Source organism: Electrona antarctica (genome assembly GCF_951216825.1).
Source record: "Electrona antarctica genome assembly, chromosome: 11".
Taxonomy (NCBI): Eukaryota; Metazoa; Chordata; class Actinopteri; order Myctophiformes; family Myctophidae; genus Electrona; species Electrona antarctica.
The window spans coordinates 27,145,813-27,169,076 of NC_136792.1; the positions used below are offsets into that span (position 1 = coordinate 27,145,813).

Here is a 23,264-nt window from a genome sequence, read left to right on the forward strand (position 1 = left end):
GTATGTCTACAGGCAACACACATTGAGTTCCGCATGGATAACGCTCGAGGGACGGTTAAGGTTTACATTTGTTTCTCAATAAATCATGAAATAAGAAATAACACACCCGACACCGACATGGCCTACCGCCATATATTATAACTTATTATAGCCTACCGCAGTTTTATTGAACACATGATAGGCATGATAGCCTGATCACGCCGAGTCACCCGGGCTTCTGTGACCTATTCTTCTAAAAGTGATATTGGACATTGAAATACAACAAATAGCGGCGCATGCTACACCGAGGAATACGTTTTGTGTTTTATTTGTTTGCATTCATTGTTTTCGTGACAGCATGATAGACGCGCTTTTACGCAGGCAGTCAGTCAGTCCTGTCCTGTCCTGATCCTGAGCGCTCAACTAAAGTGCGCTTTTACGCAGCGACTGGATATTTGATTCCTTTAGTTCCTACTTCCTCGGCAGGATGTCAAACGTCAGAAAAACCTATTATTCTTTGGGAAGGGGTGTGTGGCGTTCATTCTGCGTTCCCAAGTAGCCTATAGGCTAGTTCATCTCTGTCAGGGAACGGGGTGACAAACTTATGAGCGCTCATGCAGGATCTGTTCATTCATGCCATTTTATTCTGCTCCACCTCGGAAATATTTGTCATTTAATTCTGAATGTTGTTCTGTGCAGCTGAAAATCCACGAATATCTCCATAAGGAATACATCAAATTTAAGTCATGACAATAACGGTCTTGTACGCGCTGTGCGTGTGGATATGTTTAATCTGTGTTTCGGTGGGAACGGGGTTCATTTATCACCAGTTCCCTGGGGTAACTGTGCAGCGCATCAAATCAGAACCGAGCGGCATCACCGCCGGACCACCGGGTACCGGATCACACAACCAACTCAGGTTAGTGCGCTTGGCTTATATACACTCTTAAGACATATAGCCAAGACAATAAACAACATATAAAGTCTAAATAAATATAATTAATTTGTTGTTTGTGTAACACAACTGTGGATAAGTGCAAGTTAGGCTGTAGCCTTTTATATATGATATATGATATGATATGATATGATATGATATGATATGATATGATATGATATGATATGATATGATATACGACAATGTCGGGTCTCTGTTCTGCATGTAAAGTGTCTTGAGACAACTTGTGATTTGACACTTTGATAAAATTTAATTTAATTATGATTTATGTGATATATATTTGATATAATATGATATGGCAGACATATACGATCAATGTAAAACCGTGAGTTATTTCTTTCAAAATGTGCAACATATACGGTATAGTAACAGTGTAATGTTTTACTTAAACAAGATATTATTTTAACAGAATATGTTTATTGTTTTTATTTTGTATCAATTTTCAACTTTCACAACACATTGCAGCATTGAAAAAGGTTAATTAATAGGCTATAGGCTAATCTCTTCCATATATCTCCTTAGAGAACTCGCAGTTGTATGATCTTTAAATTACATTGTGTTTTTCTATATAGGAACTGGTGTCAGTTTACTGTTTCCAGAACAGTGACGTGCCAGGTGCACAATGGAACTGAAACCACAGTTCAGAGAGTGTTTCAGGGCTGCCGATGGCCTGGACCCTGTGCCAAGCTCATCAGGTATACCTGCCTTGTTCTCATTTTTTGTTGTCATGATGGATTTCTATTTTCTATTGTTTTGCTGATCCAATTTTATTGTTCTAAAGTCAGTAATGTGCAATGGTAGTCTAATCACTTTACCACTGCCATGAGACTTTGTTGCAGAATCTTTCAAAATCTTTTTAAAATTGGAAAAAATGTTTCAGAACTTTTCACAAGAAAGTAGCAGATCTACAAGCTCTCAGCACATTGCAGCGCTGCAACACATTGAGAGCTTGTATGTTTAATGGTTATTTTTGCTATTTTTGCTAAGTTTATATAGGGCTTAAAGGAGTAGTTCACCCAAAAAGTTATTTATTTTCTTTCAATTACACACCCCATGAAGCCTTGAATTCATGTATTTCTTTTTTGTTTAATCTCATTCCTAAGCCAATAATTTGATGGCCAGAGACTCTCCGGTAGCTCTCCGGTAGGAGACAGGCCACGTTTACACGGCAACAGTCTCTAGAGAAAACGGCAAAATAAAATATCAGATGTGCCGTCCGTTTAGACGGAACAAAGTGGAAAAACCCTTCCAGAGTGGAAATCTTTGAAAAAGCTTCGCCCGGCGTCTCCATGTAAACGGACAAAACGGTGGATCCGCAAAACGTGTGACAACATGGCTAACGTCGGCTCACTTTGCGTATGTTTATTACATTGGTGCAGAGCCATAGTTGATATTTGAGTTCCTATATAGGTTGATCATCCTACGAATACAAATTTAGCTAGTTGAATTCACAAAACCACATTGGTGAATGTAAACAAACAGCCGCGTGATAGGAAGTAGAACGGAAGTGGTTCTACGCATGCATGCCCGGTCTATCTGGCAGTGTGTCACCATTCACCTAGCCACCTGGCATGCACACGACAGTGTTTTAAATAAATTGCGCCTCCGTCAAAATTCAGAATAAAAAGTGAGAACGCAACAGGACTTTGCCATTTTCTCTACAGACTGTTGTCGTCTAAATGTGGCCTCAAAGAGTCTAGCCTCGTTCCCAGCCTTACTCACTGCGAAGAGAAATGCCTAAGGCAGAGAGTGCCTAGCCGTAAGTGTCGGCCGTAACATCTGTCCAATGTATTTCCCCCGGATACGATATTTTTCGACCAATCACAACACTTGTTTCATTCACGGAGAATGTAAACAGATTAGTAAAGTGTCAACGTCATTTCCTTGTGCGGTACTTCCACCAAAATCCTGCTACTTCCGACAAATTTCAGTACTTCTGTTTATGCACTCAACAGTGTGTATAGGTCTCCAAAGAGTCCCTGCCAGTCATCAAATTGTAATTGATAGATTACTCCTTTAAATGATTAATGTGTGTGTGTGTGTGTGTGTGTGTGTGTGTGTGTGTGTGTGTGTGTGTGTGTGTGTGCGTGCGTGCGTGCGTGCGTGCGTGCGTGCGTGCGTGCGTGCGTGCGTGCGTGCGTGCGTGCGTGCGTGCGTGCGTGCGTGCGTGCGTTCCTGTAGTGTGTGTGTGTTCCTGTAGTGTGTGTGTGTTCCTGTAGTGACTATGTGTTTTAATCCAGTTACAGGACTCTGGTCAGGCCTTCCTATAAAGTGGCCTATAGGCTGGTCACAGCACTGGAGTGGAAGTGTTGCCCTGGCTTCATAGGAGAAGAGTGTCGTGAAGGTAAGCATCTTCCCTATAGCCTGGCTAATAAGCCAGACCGAATCAGCCGTTGGCAAAAAAAAAATTGCCTCCCGGTGGATTACGGTCTGGAGAGGCTCAATTGTATGCCCATTTCCTACACCAGAGAACTGGTGTGGCCAATCGGGACACGGTATGCAATATGGGCGGGCTTTGGTACAGTGACGTTCAATGCTTGAGACCTTTGACTGACAGTAGCTCTGACCAATTGCGTCAAAGAGAAAATGTTTGAACCCGCCCCCCGGGAAACAAGATCCATACACAGCATCTCCAGACTCAAATACCACACGACAGTGTGATTTTGAGTCTGGCTTATCTTCCCTACACCCTTCCCTTGACCAGACAGTGGCCTTGTGGTTAGAGTGTCCGCCCTGAAACTGGGAGGTCGGGGGTTCGATCCCCGCCGGGTCATACCAAAGACTGTAAAAATGGGACCCAATGCCTCCCTGCTTGGCAGTTGGCACTCAGCATCGATGGGTTGGATTGGGGGTCAAATCAACTAATGATTCCCGAGTACGGCGCATGCTGCGGCTCACCACTCCAAGAGATGGGTCAAATGCAGAGAACAAATTTCACTGCGGTATAACGTATGACTAATCGTACGACTTTGACTTTGACTTTACACAGTTAAATCCGGAGTATTCATTTATCTCTGAAAGGATAAAAAAGGACGAGAGATTATATTGTATCTAGATGTATCTAGCACTTTTCCCCCCCAATCACAGATTCTTCCAGATGCTTACTTCTCCAGTAGTGAAGAAAAGGGATTGCACTATAAAATGTGGTCTTTATCTAAATCACTCAAAGATTGAAATAAAGATTCAAAGTATTGCTCATCTGTGCCTTGTTAGCAGTCCCAAGGAGATTAACCCACATCACTGACTTTTTGGTTTGTTTGGTAATATAACTTGGCAATCATGCTACTGTGAAGCAGTTGGCTTTTAGATACCATTTTAAACAATTACAGTTGAGAGCATGCTTTAGATTAGACTTTTAATCATGCACTGCAGTAAAACGACAGTTGAAAGGGTGCTGTGGGCTGTGTTTTTTGTACCGGCACCTTTATAGCCCTGTATTTAAGATTCTTCTCTGTTTTAAGGAAGCTTAGCCTTAGCCCCTTCTCTGTCTCAGTGGTTTTCAGCCCCCCTACAAATTACAAGACAAACAGTTGTTGGCCAAGGAGCAAAGATGTTAACTTAAGATTGGTAAAATAATTATGGTATTTGAGGTTGATTTCATTACATTTGAATGAAGAAAATCTTCCTAGAATTTGAGCAAAAATATCAAGGCACACCATTGTGCTTCTATACACCAATCAGTTCAGAACCACTGACTGTAAGGCTATATTATCACTACTATGCTCTTACATAGACAGACAGAAGTAAAGCCATTTTGTCCCTCTGTCTAAATATGGCCATAGATACAGTACAGCTAGTCAAGTGAAAGAAAAACCTCAAAGAAACATTTAGTGGAGAAGCTTGTTAAAGTGGAAAGCAGTGGGTATTTTGCTCACGGGGAGTGCTGCTCCTGGACACCACAGACCGCAGACTGTTAGCCCAGTAAAGACTGAGGTTTTCACCCCGGGGCAAGCCACCAGGAGTCAGTCAGAGGAAATGGAGTGGGAGGATGGATGGAAGACTGATGTCAGGCTGTCTATCTCAACTGCTTTCTACTCTTGGATATTCACTGGCTCAAAAGCATACTGAAAAACATGCATTCAATAACAGCTCTTTCAGAAACAGAGACACTGTCCGATATGGATATGGTTGCAACTTGATGATGAGTTTACTGCACTGGCCATGACACAGTTGTTTGAACTGTTCTGCAATTTGACCATTAATTGGTATCACATGCAACAACTTGGTAGTTTTGGAGAAGTGAAAATATGTCATTGAACACATTGACATGCACTAGCTGTCTAAATGTATCCATTACAAGTTCCAACAACAACAGTTACATCAATGAAAGCGTTGGTGCTTGTTAGTGATAATTACCCACACCTAGCTCCATTTTGCATAATTACACATTGTTGCACTTGGACAGCCAGATTTTCTGAGAGTTAAGAAAACACACGTTAATTCTAATGAAATAAACTTGTGCACATATCACAAAAGCCTTTAGGAGCCATTATTTGCCCTCCCATATATTTTTCCAACAAAGATTAACATGTAGCTATATGCGCCGAGGCGGTAATGCCAGAGATTATGGTTCATTTGAGACCAAAGTGGTTGCAGGAGTGAGAAGAAGTAATCTGGCTGTTTGTTTAACCTTTGCTGAAATGTATTTGCACATTCTAATGGGTAAAGCACAAGGAAAATCACCTCCATATGGAGGGAGAGAAGGCCAGGTTCTACTCAATAAGGAGACCTTATAGGAGGGTGATGTCACTGACAGTCTGCTTCACATTCAGAGGTGGAGGGAGGATGTAGGCTGTAGGGAGACACGTGACAGGAGGCACAGCGCCTGGCAGGGGTCAGAGTGGTGGAGGCAGAGACACCGAGGAGACCGATGTATAACAAAAGGAACGTGCATGACCAAACAGGTGCGAGAAATATCAGAGAAATTAATGTCAAGGAGGTAAAAGGAAAGAAAGAAAGAAAGAAAGAAAGAAAGAAAGAAAGAAAGAAAGAAAGAAAGAAAAACAAGGAGGGTTGAGGGGTCACATCACATGTAAGTGTGGGGAGCTTAGCTGGGTCCAGCTGCTGCTGCTTGCAGCGACGGCAGCAGCAGGGCTGGTTCTGTGGGAAAGTGGCCCCACTGAAATTAATGAGCGTGACACTCTCCAACCAGGCCTCCGTAATAAACGTGACCATGCTTAGATCAGGTTTTATTATGGGACATGATCATACTGCAGTACTGGGGAAAAAAAGAAGATTAGGTTTACGCCAACTTACATTTGCATTCTGATGCATTGGAAGCATCTCTGGTCTAAGAATAGGTTTAATTTGTGTCAAAACATGGAGTAGAAGTCTTGATTTCTGGCATTAGGAAGCATGCTTTTGTTTTTTGTTGATAATGCCAGCAGTGTGTGTGTGTGTGTGTGTGTGTGTGTGTGTGTGTGTGTGTGTGTGTGTGTGTGAGTGTGTGAGTGTGTGAGTGTGTGTGTGTGTGTGTGTGTGTGTGTGTGTGTGTGTGTGTGTGTGTGTGTGTGTGTGTGTGTGTGTGTGTGTGTGTGTGTGTGTGTTTGTTTGTTTGTCACCCAATGTGCACTTCTGACCTTCATACCAGTTATGACATATGACTTCATACCAGTTGTTTTATCAAGAGGCAGAGACAAGAGTCTTACCCACTGAATGACATCACCACTGGTTTTGGTTTGATGTGATTCTGGCTTGACATCAGAGGTCTCCTCATTGTATCCCCAGAGATGCAGAGAAAGGACACACAAAGGAGACCAGGGTTTGAGTCTTGTCTGAATCCATTTAAGAGATGCTTTGTCCTTCTCCTTTCTATGTGTTCTTTCGTTTTATCTGCTCTGCCTTGATACCTTCTACTTGACACAAAACTCTTGTCACCATTGGGCCTTATCATATATAAAAAAGACACAATGAGATGGAATGGAATAGCTCATTCGATATTCCTGTCTTCAAAGAGCTCTTCTAAGTTTTGATATGTTTTTCAAAGTAGTTTTTTTGCCTACACAATGCCGAAACTAACAGCATGACACCTTTAGCACGTTTAAATTTGGCTTTCTTGTTTTTGGCACTGTTAGGTTAAACAGCTTTATAAATATGTCTCGAGTGTGTGGCCACATAATTGTATTGTTGCAAAGCTTGAACTGGTACGTGCTCCCTGCAGGAATGTGGGTGTTTTCAGAATATGTTTTGGTGACACCCTGACCGCGTCTATATTTCTTTTGACAGAACAAGAGTATTGGTCTAGTTTGGACTGAATGTGTACAGTGCATCACAAGAGTTACAGTTTACTTTCATTGGACCTGCGCTAACACATGACGGAATGGAACACATTTAGGAAAAATGTGTTAGCAATTTCCCTGCCGCTAGCCCCTGCCCCCTCTTCATTTTGTCACAGCAGCACCCTGATCCCTATCTACACACACACAATAATTTCTGCAGATATGGGGAACAGAATCTATCAAGAGCTTGTGCCAGGACCTCCCTCTGGAAAACCTGATGGGATCAGTGACCCCTGGGATCAGTGACCAGTGAAAAGGGGCTTAATAAGTTCAATACTGATTGTACTGTAGTCACACAGCATATCGGGAAGAAACCACCTAACTCCAAAATGTTAGTTTTTCAGGAAATGAAAGATATAAATTTTTCAGGAAATTAAGAAGACCGTTTTTTGAAAACAAAGTAATACTGCCTCATCAAAGTTGGTGTTGTGACTTTATGTATTGTCAATTACTTGCATGAGAGGGGGAGAGGTGGTGGAGTTAGTTGCTTTAGCAAACAGTTTGAGGGTCCAATGGAGTTAAGAGGTTTTGTCCAAAGCGTTTTTTACTATTTCCATTGGTTAAATATTTTCGAAACAACACACAAATCTGTGTTCAATAGCACCGATTTATGCCAAAAAAAAAATCAAAAACCTCAAAAATGGAGTTAGGAGGTTTTCTCCCGACAGCAACGATATGTTCGTTTCTTCTTTTTAGTATGGGTAATTTTCATACCACAGCTCAGAGGCGTATCTACAATAAGGCGAGGGCAGGCGTCCGCCTGTCCAAATCCATTTCTGGCCTGGCCAAAATCCATACAATGAGAAAAAAAGACGACAAAAACAAGACCTGAGAACTATTAATGGTCAGCTGATTGGCCGTTGCGGTAGAGCGCGACCCTCAATCACCCATTGGAATGTAAATGCATGCCTTTGTATCCTACTCGTCTGGCAGGTATATCTCTTTGAAAACCTTTAGTGCTACGATTGTGGGAGACGACAATTAACACTTATCTTGCCTGTCCAAAACGTAATTCCTGGATACGCCACTGCCACAGCTGTGAAGGTTTTGAAATCACTGATTCCCGTCTCCAACTCAGAAGGAGCAAAATTATTAGACTCAATTGTTGGGGAGATTATCTCGAAATGTCAGGCAAACAACAAATGTTTAAAGGACCACTTCACTACTTTTCAACTTCTCTTCCTATAATTGGTCCTCACTAATGTCCATGATACCACAATTTCTTTCTACTCAGTCTGTGTCTCATAGGAGGGCTGTGATGAGCAGTTCAGAAACCCGTCCACCATGGACATCATTGATGGGGAATCCAAGCTAATAGAAACTGCAGGCTTTCTTTTCCCGAAAAGTTGCAATGCAAAAATGGAAGACATCGTTCTCACGATAATAAAAAAATCTAAATATATTTTAAAACAAATCTTGTTTAAAACAATCTGCCTAACGATGATGTCACCGGTGTCACTGGCCTTTCATCCCTCTCTACCTCGACTTGCATTTTGTGACCCAGATTAAATCTCGCTGTCTTCTCTTTTTTTAATGTTTAATGTTTTTAATCCAGATCTCTTATTTTTCCACTTGGCCTTTTACTTTTTCACCCTTGCCTTTTCTTTGTTATGACAACCCCTGCTGAGCTCACAGTCTTCTGTATTCTTGTCTTCTTTCCACTTATCTCACTCCCTTACCTTACCCCCTGTCAGACCTCCATCCCTCGGCTCCTTTAAGTAAAGTGGTAAAACAGAACCATATCCCACATGTGCTCTTTCAGACCACAAACGTTGCAGCTCAAGGGTATATGACTGATGTCTCTCTTACAGCCCTGGTTGTGCTCAAATATAGGTCAGACAGTAACCTCTGACCCCAGGGAGAGCTATGGGATAGCTCAGCTGTTCCCAGCTCTGGTCTGGTGTAGCTGATGGATGGTTCGTCTCATCGTGTGCCTGCTGCGCCTTTGCATATCTTTCACCGGGTATTTGCTGGGCCTTCCTGTCTACTGTCTTTCTTTACAGTACCATCTGCCCGTCAGTCTTTCTCCTATTCTCTACCTGTCTGTCAGTGGCCACTGGTCACTGTGTCATGCTTGAAAGTAGATTGGCTACTTTCAGCTCGAGACACGGTTGTACAACAAAGAAGTATCTGAACCATTTGTGTGATTTTATTGGCCAGACAGTCGAGACCAGGTCAGGATTTGTCTGTGTTGTCTGCTGTAATCAATTCTCATTTTCTCTCTCATGGTCTTCTGACTTTCACTGGGCACTGCTACAGCATACTTCAAAGCAATAGCTATTGTCTGCCATTTTCCATGCATAGCATGTCTCTCCATGCAAAATTCACATAGCATCCTCTCATAGTATGAGGATGACTGTATGTCTGTGGAGCGGGAAGGGCATTCATCTCTGTTGTTAGTGTTTTAACCACTTGAATCCCAGCATCCTATATACTGGGCTATACTGGGGCCACGGAGGGGAACATTCACCAAAAATAGCTGATCTACACAATGGCTATTTTGGGCGAAAAGTTATTTTGTTAAAAAAACAAAAAAGAGCACACCTAGTACAGTGTAGCTCAGGTCCGTTTGACTAAGATTATAATGTCTAAGTGGTTAATCCAGAACTGTTGGTTGTCTTGATAGCAGGGTTGGTCTTGGTGCATGGTAATGGGATGAGTGGATGCATTCTGAATGGATGAGGGAATGACAGAGAAATTAGGGACATTCCTGGTGAGGGTGTACTGTCATTGTTTCATTGTATTATGACTACGCGGCCTGCTTTGCTTTGAATATCGACCCCTCGTTGGGAATTTCAAGATCGTTATCACTAGTGATAGACCGTATTTCTATCTGCGTGAAATGATGGCACTCTTTTATGAGTATTTTATAGCAGATTTGTAGACACTAGACATATTTTCTTTGCTTATACTGGTAAAGTGTCCCGCAGCTTGTATTCTGGTGAAATGGAGAGTGGCCTGCCAGCAGCTAAATGAAAAAGGGCAGAATTGTCTTGCAATGGAGAACTGGTCATATTGGTTTCCAAAAATAGGGTTTAAAGCTCTATCCACCGCCCTCTACCCAGTCTGACCAACCACAGTCTGAGAATGATTTAGGGTATGTAGGGCGGCGGTGGCTCAGGGGTAGAGTGGCCGGATGGTAACCGCAAGGTTGCCAGTTCGAATCTGGGCTCCCCCAGAGTTAGTGTTGAAGTGTCTTTGAGCAAGACACTGAACCCCGAATTGACACTGAACCCCGAATGTGCTGGTTGGTGCCTTGCATGGTTTTCCGCCGCCATTGGTGTATATGAATGTGTGTTTACACGTAAAGCGCCTTGGATAAAGGCGCTATATAAATGCACCATTTACCATTTACCACACACAAAGGCATGTACATGGGTCTGTGGGGTGTTGACATACAACATGCTCCATGCAGCCAGGCCTGAGAAGCACACACGCACGCACGCACACACACACACACACACACACACACACACACACACACACACACACACACACACACACATGGCACATGCTTCTGTGTATATTGGGAATGTGACAGTCCCTCTTAAGTTGGTCCAGGAAGATGTTTCAATAAATCTTCCATCCATGCCCTTCCACATGCAGGCAGAACAGGTATTTAGTGTCTATGGAAATTAGCATCCAGAGCTGTGTGCGTCATGGTTTGTTTTGTGGTTGTGCGTGTGTGCGTGCGTGCGTGCGTGCGTGCGTGCGTGCGTGCGTGCAATCCATGCATGCATGGGCAAGTGTGCGTGTGCGTGTGCGCACATACTGTAGTGTACGTCATGCGTGCGTGTGTCTGTCAGTATTTAAGAAAGGGATGGACAAAAAGTCATTTGATTGTGGTATATGTCCAAAACCTTCTGTTCAAACAATTATACACACTGTCCAATTACTGTCATGGTAGGGAGTATTGATGAATGGGGAGTTACACAATTAGCTTAAATGAAACATTGGCAGATAATAATATTAATAATAATTACCAGTAAGACGCCCTGAGAGCGAGAAGCCCCTGGCGAGGTCGTGCTGAAACAATAGAGCTTCTTAATACGGCACAGTTGAAAAGCAGGAGTTAAACTATTAATCTGGTGTCAGTGAGGTCGGATGTAGACTAGAGTTGCTGGCCGGCCATGTATGCAGATCTGTCAAAACATGTATGGCTATCCAGGGTTTGATAAGTGTCGTGATCTTCATATATGGAGATATAGGTGATGAAGTCAGCTCCACATATGGAGAATGAGATCCATGTGTTGTAACAACTTGGATAATTTGCAAGTCTGAGTCGTGTCAAGGAAAACACAGTGGTTATCATGAGACTGTCACAATATGGTCATATATTGACATTCCCATATGGGCTTAATATTGATTATTTTTAAAACAAATTTTATTCAAAGAGTATGACATCATATTATGCAAGTTTCACAGAAAGAAAATACAACTCTTTGTTTTTATATTTTCTCCCACAACTCCTTTCCCAATCCTCCCCACCCACCCACCATCTTTCCCCACGAGGCCAGACATACAAACAACATAAATTATATACAGGTATAAAACCAATAAGTTGAGTACATAACTAAGATACACACAACATATATACAGGTATAAAACCAATAGGTTGAGTACATAACTAAGATACAAAGAAAGGGATCACATGGTTACGTTCACAGAAATAATTAATAAACAACTTAAAAGGGGGTAAAATAAGAGACATAAAATTAATTAAAAAAAAAAGAGTAAATAAAAAGAAAAATAATTCAAATACTTATATATAAAGAGATAAAGCGTGTAAGAGCTTAATTGGCTCATTTCTTGACCCTCATGTGTAATGATTTCCAATATATTAGGCTATATATCTTGCACCAAGTAGAGATCTGCACCACCAGAGCACACCAACACCATGTGTCTTCAGTCAGGTGAATATGGGCTTAATATTGATTATTTTTTTAGGGCAGCTCTTGTGTCCTGAACTCTTTATACCATACCATATATATCACATAAATTCAGTTACATGGTCATGGTGAAAGATGAGGGTTTTTTTACAGAGCAATGGAGAAAACTCCGATTTGAGAGTGACGTAACGTCATTTGAGAGTGACGTAATGAATATATGTACCAATGCCAGGGTATAACTGGCTTTCGATGGTGACGTAATAAAGATATGTTTCAGTGTCGGGTGGATTAAAGGTAAATTGCACGCTGCGTTCATGATTTGAGGGTTTTTGTGAAAAACTGGCCAATCCTGCAAACTTTGAAAGTTAGCCAATTCGGATGGAATATGAAATATCGGACAGATCCGTCTTGAACACATGACTATAGAGATAGTATGTAACGATTTGCGGGATTTTTGGACAGAATCTGGAGGAGTATTATCCAAAAATGTGTTTTTCAAAAGTCGGCCTCCTGGTGGCGCTATAACAGGCCGCTCTGGAAAATTTGGGGCAGAGGTTCATCGTTGGCATCCAGGGAGTGTGTGTGTGAAATACATAATAAAAAATGTCTACTAAATTTATTAAGTATTATTATAACAACATATCCATGGACTATTGCTGATTGTGGTGTTTCAACAACTTATTGTGCATCCCCACAGGAATCGTGCAAGCTTGGATTCTGATATGTGTACAACTGATAGATCATTTACACATTTTAAAGTTAATGAGACAATTCAGCATTCTCTCTTTAATCAAGTAGCACAAATCCGCTTTTTCTATGCATATTTTGAAACAAAAACCTTTTTTTAATGCATCTATATAAAAGATATAGTAATTGTCATCCATAAGTCATCCGTGTTTTTTATTCTCCTCTGTGTCAAATATGTCTCATATATTTAGCCTCGCTGTACTTGCAAAAACCTGGTTCTTCCTTTCCCTATGGAGCAGGAAAAGTTCTCTATACTTTCTATTTATTTGGCTTCCTAGTAAAGACAACATGATTCTGAATCTTTCCCATGAGCAGAGAACAATCCAAGACAAATAACTTTTCTTAATGTTGCCGTGGTGTAATCATGCACCCAAACACCCTCTATAGATGGTGGTCCCATTCTAAACATTGCATCAGCTCTCACACAACGGAAGTTTGGCTTTCTAACCCAATATAATTAAATTCCAACTCCAAAAACAGAAATACCGCCTGCCTACCCTAGACATCACTGTTGTTTTCCTCTGGTTCACATTTATGGTATATTGACTCAGCTCTGGTGTTTTCCTGTGGTGCAAGTTTATGATATAATAAGAGATGCCTGGATCCCAGCCTCATTCCAGCGTCTTGTTGGGGAGACGAGAAAAGGACATTGTGAGTTAACTTATTCGAAATGTGGGGCCTCACTAAGATGTCTCAGTAGCATTCATATATTATTAATATTATTATTATACTTCAAAGTGCATCCCATAAATCAGTGGTGAAAATCAGTGGTGAATGACTGATGAGGAATGGAACCCCGTTCACACATTGCAGGCTGTGGTTAGTCATAACCTTGGTATTGTGCTGTGAAGACTCTGGTGAGTCATTAGGGAGAGCAAACATGCATTGCAAACATGTTTAATCAGATTTTTCTCCTCATTAAGGAAACCTCAGTAGCAAGTCACAACAAAGGGCTCACACGGGTCACTTTGGCCTCAGATAAGCCCAGTAGTTTAGCAGTGCTTAGTATGTGGGCAGATGAAGGAATGTGTTTTGGGCTGAGCTGTTGATTGTTGTTTCCGTTCCTGGATGTGTTCTAGGCTAGACCAATCAGAGACTTTGTAAAACCACATACAAGGATGATACACACGCACGCACGCACGCACTCACGCACGCACGCACGCACGCACGCACGCACGCACGCACGCACACACACACCCTGTCCTATTTCTGTGAAGGGGAAACCTCAATGGCTGTTGTTCTGTGGTCAGAGACTATGATTTTGGCAGACCATAGCTGTTTGGCTCATTTTGTTTTGTGTTTTGCTTTATGAGTGCCAGTTGTTCCTAGTTCTTGGCATTTTACCTCATTAGGTATCCTCACTATAACCACAGTGTGGGTGGCTTCCAACCGTGGAAAAGACAGCTGACATTCCACAGTACTTATGATCCATGAGAGCTTCTAGGTTGCTATTTAGGTTCTTACAGTATTTAGAATAAATGCGGTGTTCCAAGATTGCTCAAAACGTAATTTGTCTGCTTTGCTGTAACTAATGGCTTCACTGTTGAGTGTTATGGTTTGTGAAAGAGATTGGGCAAAATAGCTTCTGGCAACTGGTGCACAATGGGATGTGCCAGTCAAAGTGTGCCGGTGTGTGAGTGCGTGTGTGCGTTTGTTCCTGTGTGTCTGCGAGTGAGTGAGTGAGTGAGTGAGTGAGTGAGTGAGTGAGTGAGTGAGTGAGTGAGTGAGTGGAAAGGTATGTGTAACCCCTAGACGTTGGTGATGGCAGCTGTATCTAGTAAGTAGAGAATGTGTTCCCAGTGTCTGGGTACACAGAGAGGTATTGCAAGTGGGCAGACAGAGAGAAAACATGCCAACTCAGGAGATGTGCAAGTGTGCGTGCGTGCGTGCGTGCGTGCGTGCGTGCGTGCGTGCGTGCGTGCGTGCGTGCGTGCGTGCGTGGCGTGACGTGACGTGCGTGCGTGCGTGCGTGGCGTGCCGTGGCGTGGCGTGGCGTGGCGTGGCGTGGCATGGCGGCATTGTGTGATTTACATAATCTAAAATGATCTAATTATATAGTCTCTCTTTTGTAGCCACATATCTCTCTCTGTCAGATTATGATAAGACATTAATTAAAGGATGAGAAGTCTGATGTTCTCTCTTTGTCTTTCTCTCTCTCACTCCTTTATTTAGAGTGTATGAACTGCACCGGCTTCACTGATATGAGCAGCAGACTGAATGCCATTGAGTCCAAGGTAATGTCGAACCTTCCATGCAAGACATAAAAGTGGAGTCATTAAGAATATTTATGCATTTAGTCCTGAAACTCCTGCAGAGCCCTCATTCCCAGAGAGAATTTGATATTTTTAGTGTCTCAGAGCCAGCCAGCCAGCCAGTTCATTAATCAATGTACAGACTTTACTATACTACAAAGTGCGGATGTATCTGTGATGTCCTGCTGTGTATCCAGATCAAACTGCTAGAGAACACAACTTCCTCTACATCATTGGTGAACCATTTACCAGAGGGGTCCTCAGACAATGAGGTGGACGTACCTCAGCCCACTCCTGTAGGACCCCCATCATACCTACCGCCAGGTAACGTAGGAAAACAACCACTTGCTACTGCTCTAATCTAAATAAAGAGGATAACCTTTTACCATTCAAGTGCATTTGTCCAATCTACCCAAACAAATTGGTCAGAAATTGAACATTATCCCCGGCATATGCATTTAAGCACTGCTTGGTCTTCAACCAGCCAAAATTCTCACGTCTCCCCTTCTCTGCTCCTATTGGCTCCCGGTTTCTGTCCGCACAGAGTACAAAAAACACTGATGTTGGCCTACAAAGAGTCTCCCCGCTCGCTCAGATCAGCTAACACAGGACACATGCCGTCACCAAAAAAATCAGGACAACGCTAAACACGTCTCAGACTCTTCTCCCTTCTGGCTCCTAAACTATGGAATGAACTCCCCATTGCAATTAGAACTGCAGACTCACTCACAATCGTCTGCCATAGTCTGAAAACTCACCTCTTCAGACTGAAGGCCTATTCATAGTCCAGTTTTAGGTGATGAGGTGACCACCTTTTCCCTCATCACCTAAAACTGGAGTATGAATAGGCTTTTAACCTGGCGTCACCAGGCTTTCCACCTCGGAGGAGAGAGTGTATTATGCGTGTCTTAAGTACCAGGTCTTATGACTTAACTTAAGACCTGGAGGCGTGGTCAATGCCATTTGGCTATTCTGAGTGGCCAAATGGCATTGATCACGCCTCCAGGTCTTAAGTTAAGTAATATGACCTGGTACTTAAGACACGCATAATACTGAGCCCGTACCACTTGCAGTAGCCCTAGCCTCGATGACCTTGCAGGCGTATGCAAAGGTTAAAATATGAATTGTTGATAGCATAATGTAGAGTATACCACTAATCCACTATACGTAGCATTCTATAGTGTATACTTATAGTTTCATTGTACAGATATTCTACTGTTAGACGGGTGTTAGTTCTTTTACTTATGGTCCTACGGTAGATTACTATTTCTATGCATTTGATGTATTACCATGTGTTGTTCTTGCTTCTGTAAATCACTCTGGATTAAGAGCATCTGCTAAATGCCCAAATTGTTAATTATTATGTTGTTGAGGGGTGCTAGCCCCTCCAATGTCTGGCTTTCAGAAATGACATCATGTGGCAGCCAAGTCTATGGACTTTTAATGTTTGTCTTTAAGCATGCCCCCCCAAAAAACAGGACCTCACTCGTGACATCATGTGGTGGCATCCAAGTCTATAATGTTTGCTTTAAGCAGTGATATCATGCGGCAACCACAGTGGGCGCCCCAGCAAAAATCTATGGCATATGGTTGGTTTGTTTAGGGTAAAATTAATATATTTATGCCAGCCAAGTCTATGGACTTTAATGTTTGTTTAGTATGAATTATGATGTAATTTATGTCAATCAAGTCTATGGACTTTAATGTTTGTTTAGGGTAATGAACGTAAGACGTCAACTGGCTGATGTGTGTGATTTTCTTTACTTCTACAGGTGGAAGGGGGGCTCCTGGGCCTGTTGGACCACCAGGGCTTCCCGGTTCTGCTGGACCCCCTGGACCAGCTGGGAGAACAGGCTTTCCTGGACCCATAGGTGAAATGCCCACAATTGACCATATTCACACTACCGCAAAGTTTAAAAACCTTCTTGTCAGGTTTGATTACACATTGTATTATTACATGTTTGTAATATTAGTATGTATCACATTTGTCCATAATGTTCAGGGCCAAACGGGGAGAGAGGTTCACCCGGCCAATTGGGTCTTCCTGGCCCTCCTGGTCCACCAGGGCTCCCGGGGTCCCACTCCTCTATCCCACTTAGAGGTGATGTGTTTGGGGTACATCAGTCAGGTGAGTGGTCCACCCCAACCCTGGCTCCTAGAGGCCTTGCTTCTCTTGAAAACCCAACTGACAATTTGCCTAAGGGTGGTGCTAGAGAGCCGAGGGCATGATGGACAGATTCACACTATGGTCCCAGGTGCGCACTCGGGACCACTTGGCAGATGTTGTGGTAGTGTGAATGCTGCGTACCATTCCCGGGAGCGGATCACCCAACCGTTCCCGGGACCACATGGAGGTAGTCTCCAATTCAATCTTCCGATTGAATTGTACTCGGATACGGATTGCTGATCGAATATGAAAGCATTGAATACAGTTGAATGAAGTCTACTCGGGTGCGGAGGAATCAAGGCCAATGACATGCAAAGTATGGCCAGCAGGAACCAGGCAATCGTATTTGGGAACAGTTTGAATCAAATAGATTCAGTGTGAATCTGCCCTCAAAGTCAATAGGATTCATCCTGCAATACCTATTAGATTGTGAGATATTATCTTGCTTGCAAAGTTGACATTTTGGCCTGAAGGTCATGTCACCAAAATCACTAGGAGTCATCCTTCTGGGAACCAGAATTACTTAAACTGTTGAGTGGAGAAAAGGAAACTATGATTACAAAATGTTTAAAATGTTTAAAAAGATTCCAAAACCACAGGTAAAGTAATGACTTACTTTCTTATTTTCAGACATTTAATAAACCAATTTCATGAAATGCATTAACCTATTGTTCCTTAGTTCTGCAACCATTATGGGAAATGGCTTTAGATACGGCAGGTGGAATCTATTAGAAAGTGAGCACTGTTTGTCTTTAACTTTTATCAAAGGTGATTGTAATCACACATATGATTATGATTATATGCCAGGGATAAGGTCAGTGGAAGATTGTAAAAGATTGGAAACTGTTACCCCCATGACCCGATTCCGGATAAGCGGGTGAAGATGGATGTTAAAATATAACAATTATGTAATCTTATTTGTCTTCATTTTCATAGTAGTAGAAAAGACACATATTCAAATGTTTTGTAATGTAGACAAGAATAGAATACTAAACTCCCATATTCAATACTCAATGGTCACCACAGGAGGGCAGTAGATGTCCAAGCCATAATCATTAGCTCACAGCACTGCTGGCTCCGATTAAGCTTTTGGCTGGGTCTGTCTTTATAAGCCAGAGACTGTGTCTGTGGGTCTGGAACTATGTAGATTTGGGTCTGTGGGACCATGTTGGCTGTGGGGGCCAACTGGCTGTAAATCAGGCCTAATTTGTTAGCTGTCAGCACAACAGTCTGTGCTGGGGGAATGGGCTGGGGCCCAGCGCCAAACTGGGCTGGTTATCAACAGGGGAGGAGATATTCTGCCACTCATATAAACTCTCCTGGGGGAGGGAGACGGGCAAGGGGAAACTAACATTATAAAATTGTTTCCAGGGGGAATTTTGCTTCTGCTACAACCCTTTAGTCTAGTGGACTGCAGTCATAAGTGTGCATATATGGTGTGCATCGCTGTGCTATCTCATGGGGCTTAAACTGATACAGAACGAAAGTACTGAAGTGGATAGTGAAGGACTGCTTGGGTTTAAACATTACCTATACTGAAAAACATATTACAAACAGTCATTGTGATGTGATCATTGATGCGCCAAAGCAAAGAATATATACCAGCAATGCTGGTACAGTAACAGAGGTTGGGGCCTGTAATAAGGCCGTTTTGGACTGCCCACTTGTTTCAATTCTCACCCTCACATACATACCAGATTCAAGCCCTGTTGCGTAGCCATGAACCTATAGCCATAGCCTGACAGTGACTGATGGTCCACATGAAATGTGACCCAAAACTACGTAAAATCTTTCTTAACTCATCTCTAACTAATCTCAGCATTAGATTATTTTGCCTCAGATTTGAACCATTACTGTAGGTAAGGATGAACTACTTATTATTTCAATGTTCTGGACACCCGTCTTTTAGTCAAGGTCACTCTCGCACACAATCATTTTTGTTAAATGTTTAAAATGGTCCCATTCGGATCTTACTGACAAGCTCTGGGAAATGTAATCGCTCCGATGTGTTGAAATAAGACAGGGAGAAGCAGGTGTGTGGGGGAAATAGAGGGAAACATTTCTTTAACATTCTGTAAATCCATTTCTTGCTCTAATGTGTTTTTCAGCGGACCTCAGTCAGGTTTTAATAAGCTCTGGGAAATAGGCCGCGACTCCTGTCACACCTGCTTTCTGCTCTACAGTTTTGTAGACAGAGGAGGAGGGTTTTTGGGTGTGACTGTGTGTATGTGCGTGTGTGTGTGCATGCGTGTGTATGTGTGTGCAACTGTGCATGCGGGTGTATGCGTGCGTGCATGTCTGTGTGTGCATGTCTGTGTGTGTGTGTGTGTGTGTGTGTGTGCACGCAGTGTGTGTGCACGCAAAGCAAATGAAGGGAGGAGAGATAACTCATACAGATTACACAGCACACATGACATTGGCAGTGATTAAACAAAGAAATGAGCAGACAAAATTATAATTACAACAAAAAAAAGATTTTCTTTCCTGGTTGGATGAAATTGGCAACCCACTAGGGAACAAACATTCTAAAGCAATAATTACTATAGAGTTTTTCAACAAAAGACCTTTTGTTTTAACAGAAAATATATTTTGTTTTATCTTTCTGTGAAAGAAGAGTGCAGGCCCATATATTTGTTTCTTTCTTACCTGCTGATGAGCAGGACATTTATAGAAATATTGTTTTAGAATACAATTCACTCTTAGTCCAAAAGACCCTGTAGTTAGGATATTGTATTTTCAAAAATGTTCCTTGGATGACTAAAAACTAGCAACAAATAAAATGTATTTACATTTAGTAGCACAAAACCTGAACTGGCTCTTAAAAGTCTTGTTTGTGTGTTGTCCAGAGGAGAACCCATTGCATCCAACTCTTCGGGTTCCAGAGATAATCCCAGGCCCACCAGGTCCATTGGGCCCTCGAGGGCCCACAGGTACACCCCAACTGCTGTTCACAGAACCATGCACTATCCTGGGAAAACATTTCCTCAATTATTCAGAACAGCTCAAGCTGATATTATTTAGAAACATTACATCTCTTAGTAACTATCATATCGTTTATGTTTGTGACATGACAGGCCCTCCAGGACCACAGGGACCTCCAGGGATTCCAGGTCTTCCGGGGCAAGATGTGAGTAGCCTATCAATTATTCAGTTTGGACCCTGACCTGCCCAGAGGACGGTGAGGTGATTTCATTCATTAATGATTATTGAAGATAAGAAATGTGTCCATGCAGTGAATGTCTTAATTGACGTACACTTACATAATGTGTATTTCTCTGTTCTTCAGGGTGATACAGGTGATAGAGGTCTACATAATGTGTATTTCTCTGTTCTTCAGGGTGATACAGGTGATAGAGGTCTACAAGGCAAGGCTGGAGATCCTGGGCCAAAAGGAGGTGCAGGAGAAAGAGTGAGGCTAAGTTAACCACATGAACCCTATAGCGTTCCTTTTCTTCAGGGCTTGTCGAATATTGCGGTAAAATTGCAGCTATACAAGCTCTTAACTCACAACGCGATATTTAGGTTTAGTGTAAATCTATTTGACGAAGACATTTTGTGTAAAGGGAAAAAAGGAGGTGCCAAGTACAGACCCCTGGGGGACCCTGGTCAACAAAGAGGATAGGGTTTAAGAGGTCAAAGTCTATCTCTGCTGTCGGGCAGAAACCACCTGCCGGTAACTCCAAAATGTTCATTTTTCAGGAGATGAAAAAACATCCAGCTCACGTGGAGACAGTTTTTGGCCGAAGTGCTTTTAAATAACTTTTGGTTCCATATTTTTTTAACAATGTAGCCTACAAATGAAAAGGGTGTTCAATAGCACTGATTTATGAAGAGAAAAAAAAGGAAGAAGAAGAAGATGGCTAAACAGGTGGAGTTAGCTGGTTTGGCAGACAGTTTGATGATCCAATCGAGTTGGGAGGTTTTGGCCGAACCAACGAATACTTTTCGTTGGTTTATGCACACAAAGGTGTTCAATAGCACTAATGTATGAAAAAAATAATCAAAAACATGAGAAATTTAGTTAGCTGGTTTCTGCCAGACAGCGTCGTTATATTGGATTAGTGGGTTCAACGTATTTGATTCTATCATAACACCTTTTTGATTCCATGTTTGATAAATGGCCTTGGCTGTCAAACAATGTTTTAACACGTGCAAAAGGTGAACACGGTTCTCTTCAAAGACTTGTGCTCCGAGCCATGACTAATCCGCCTCTTTCATTCCAAGAGCTGACCCCACTAATCAGAGGAGCCATGTCACATCACCTCGGAACTGGGCTTCACCTGGGCCATAACCTGATCTCCTTCATCTACTGCTGTGATTAAACATTGGAGATTTGGGGAAATGGGGTATTTTAGACAGACGCTGAAGCATGTAGGTGTGTAGGTGTGTAGGTGTGTGTGCGTGCGTGCGTGTGTGCGTGCATGCGTGCGCGTGCATGTGTAAGTCCATACATTGTTACATTATGTTTTTTTTGTTTTTTTTTGCCAGGGACATCTAGGTTTTACAGGCGAGCAAGGCCTACCTGTGAGTATAAATATGTTCCGCACGCACGCACACACGCACGCACGCACACATGCACACATGCACACACACACACACACACACACACACACACACACACACACACACACACACACACACACACACACACACACACACACACACACACACACACACACACACACACACACACACACACTACATGACATGACATGGCTGGTGTTATTATTTAGCTGGCATTATTATTATTTTTCTGCATTCACAGGGATCCCCAGGGCTGAAGGGTGAACCGGGGGAGGGCTTGTCTGAGGTAAGAGAATGCAGTATTAATGTTGTTCCACGGTGAGCTATAAGCTGAACAATGTTCCATCCCAAGTAGATTGATCCTGTGCTGTTCATGCAGGGTGAAGGCATTCAGCAGCTCAGGGAGGCTCTGAAGATCCTCGCTGAGAGGGTTTTGATCCTGGAACACATGATCGGCATTCATGGTAAGGAGGATGAAGATTAAACATGGAAGATCCATGTCTGACTATTGACTAAACCCATTAAGACCTGAGGCCGATTCCACAAATGGCTTCTAAATCAGTAGTTCTCACACTTAAAAAAAAGAAGAAAAATGACACAGATGCTTTCCCGGTTTTAATGGCTTAAAATGTACACAAAAGTAAATTCTTCATTAATTCAGTCACAATATTGAAGGGTCTCTCGTATATTTGTTTTCTTGCGTCTCTTTGTCTTGATACAGAGAACCCAGAAGGATCAGGACTTGGCGGTCTGTTGGATCATCTGTCTGTCTCGTCTTTTCAGACCACACGCCTTCAGCCCAGTCAAACCCCTTCTCGACATCAGACACTGGGAGAGAAACAAAGACGAGGTCTTTCTTGAAGGCACTACTACATTTAAGCTTGATTTATATTTTGTTGTACGGCGATGTCGCTGGCCCAAAATATCCAATTTACAAGCTCACATGCTTTGCATTGTGACCTTGTTATGTGTATAAATCGAGCATTAGTGTAAATGTGTGAGTGTGTGGTGTCTGTGTATACATATATGTGTGCGTGCGTGCGTGCGTGCGTGCGTGCGTGCGTGCGTGGGAGGGGTGCAGGGCTATCATAAAGCAGTGAAACATGATAATGATTCATGGGACTCGGGGTTTGGGGACAACATTATTCATGTTATCATTATTATTATATATGTTTTTAGGGGCATATCAGCCCTATTTTCGTCAGTGCCTTACCCCTTAAACTTCTTTGCCTTTTTTTGATTATTTTGAAATACATTTTTGAATACCAGTAGTTCAAATAGCCGATCTACAAGCTCACAATTTGTCAATGTAGATCGGCTAGTTGAACAATTACAATGTTTTTCAAAATAGCAAACAAAAATCAAAGAAGTTTAGGGATATGGGGTAAGGCACTGTTGAAGATAGGGCCCAGAATAGTATCATATCTTTTCATAGGGCCCAGATTTCCCGGAAACAGTCCTGTGTGTATGTAA

At 42.3% G+C, this 23,264-nt stretch overlaps 1 protein-coding gene across 1 annotated transcript; it reads left to right on the forward strand.

Annotated features, from left to right (window-relative positions):
- The first annotated feature begins 624 nt into the window (after positions 1-624).
- On the forward strand, positions 625-23,003 carry col26a1 (collagen, type XXVI, alpha 1). Its single transcript, XM_079514463.1, has 14 exons — positions 625-898; positions 1,507-1,629; positions 3,175-3,278; positions 15,021-15,082; positions 15,298-15,424; positions 16,873-16,971; positions 17,103-17,228; positions 20,114-20,197; positions 20,342-20,394; positions 20,605-20,676; positions 21,756-21,791; positions 22,033-22,077; positions 22,171-22,255; positions 22,513-23,003. The coding sequence occupies exons 1-14, from the start codon at positions 726-728 to the stop codon at positions 22,650-22,652; spliced, it is 1,329 nt and encodes a 442-aa protein (XP_079370589.1). The 5' UTR covers positions 625-725; the 3' UTR covers positions 22,653-23,003.
- Positions 23,004-23,264: the final 261 nt, after the last annotated feature.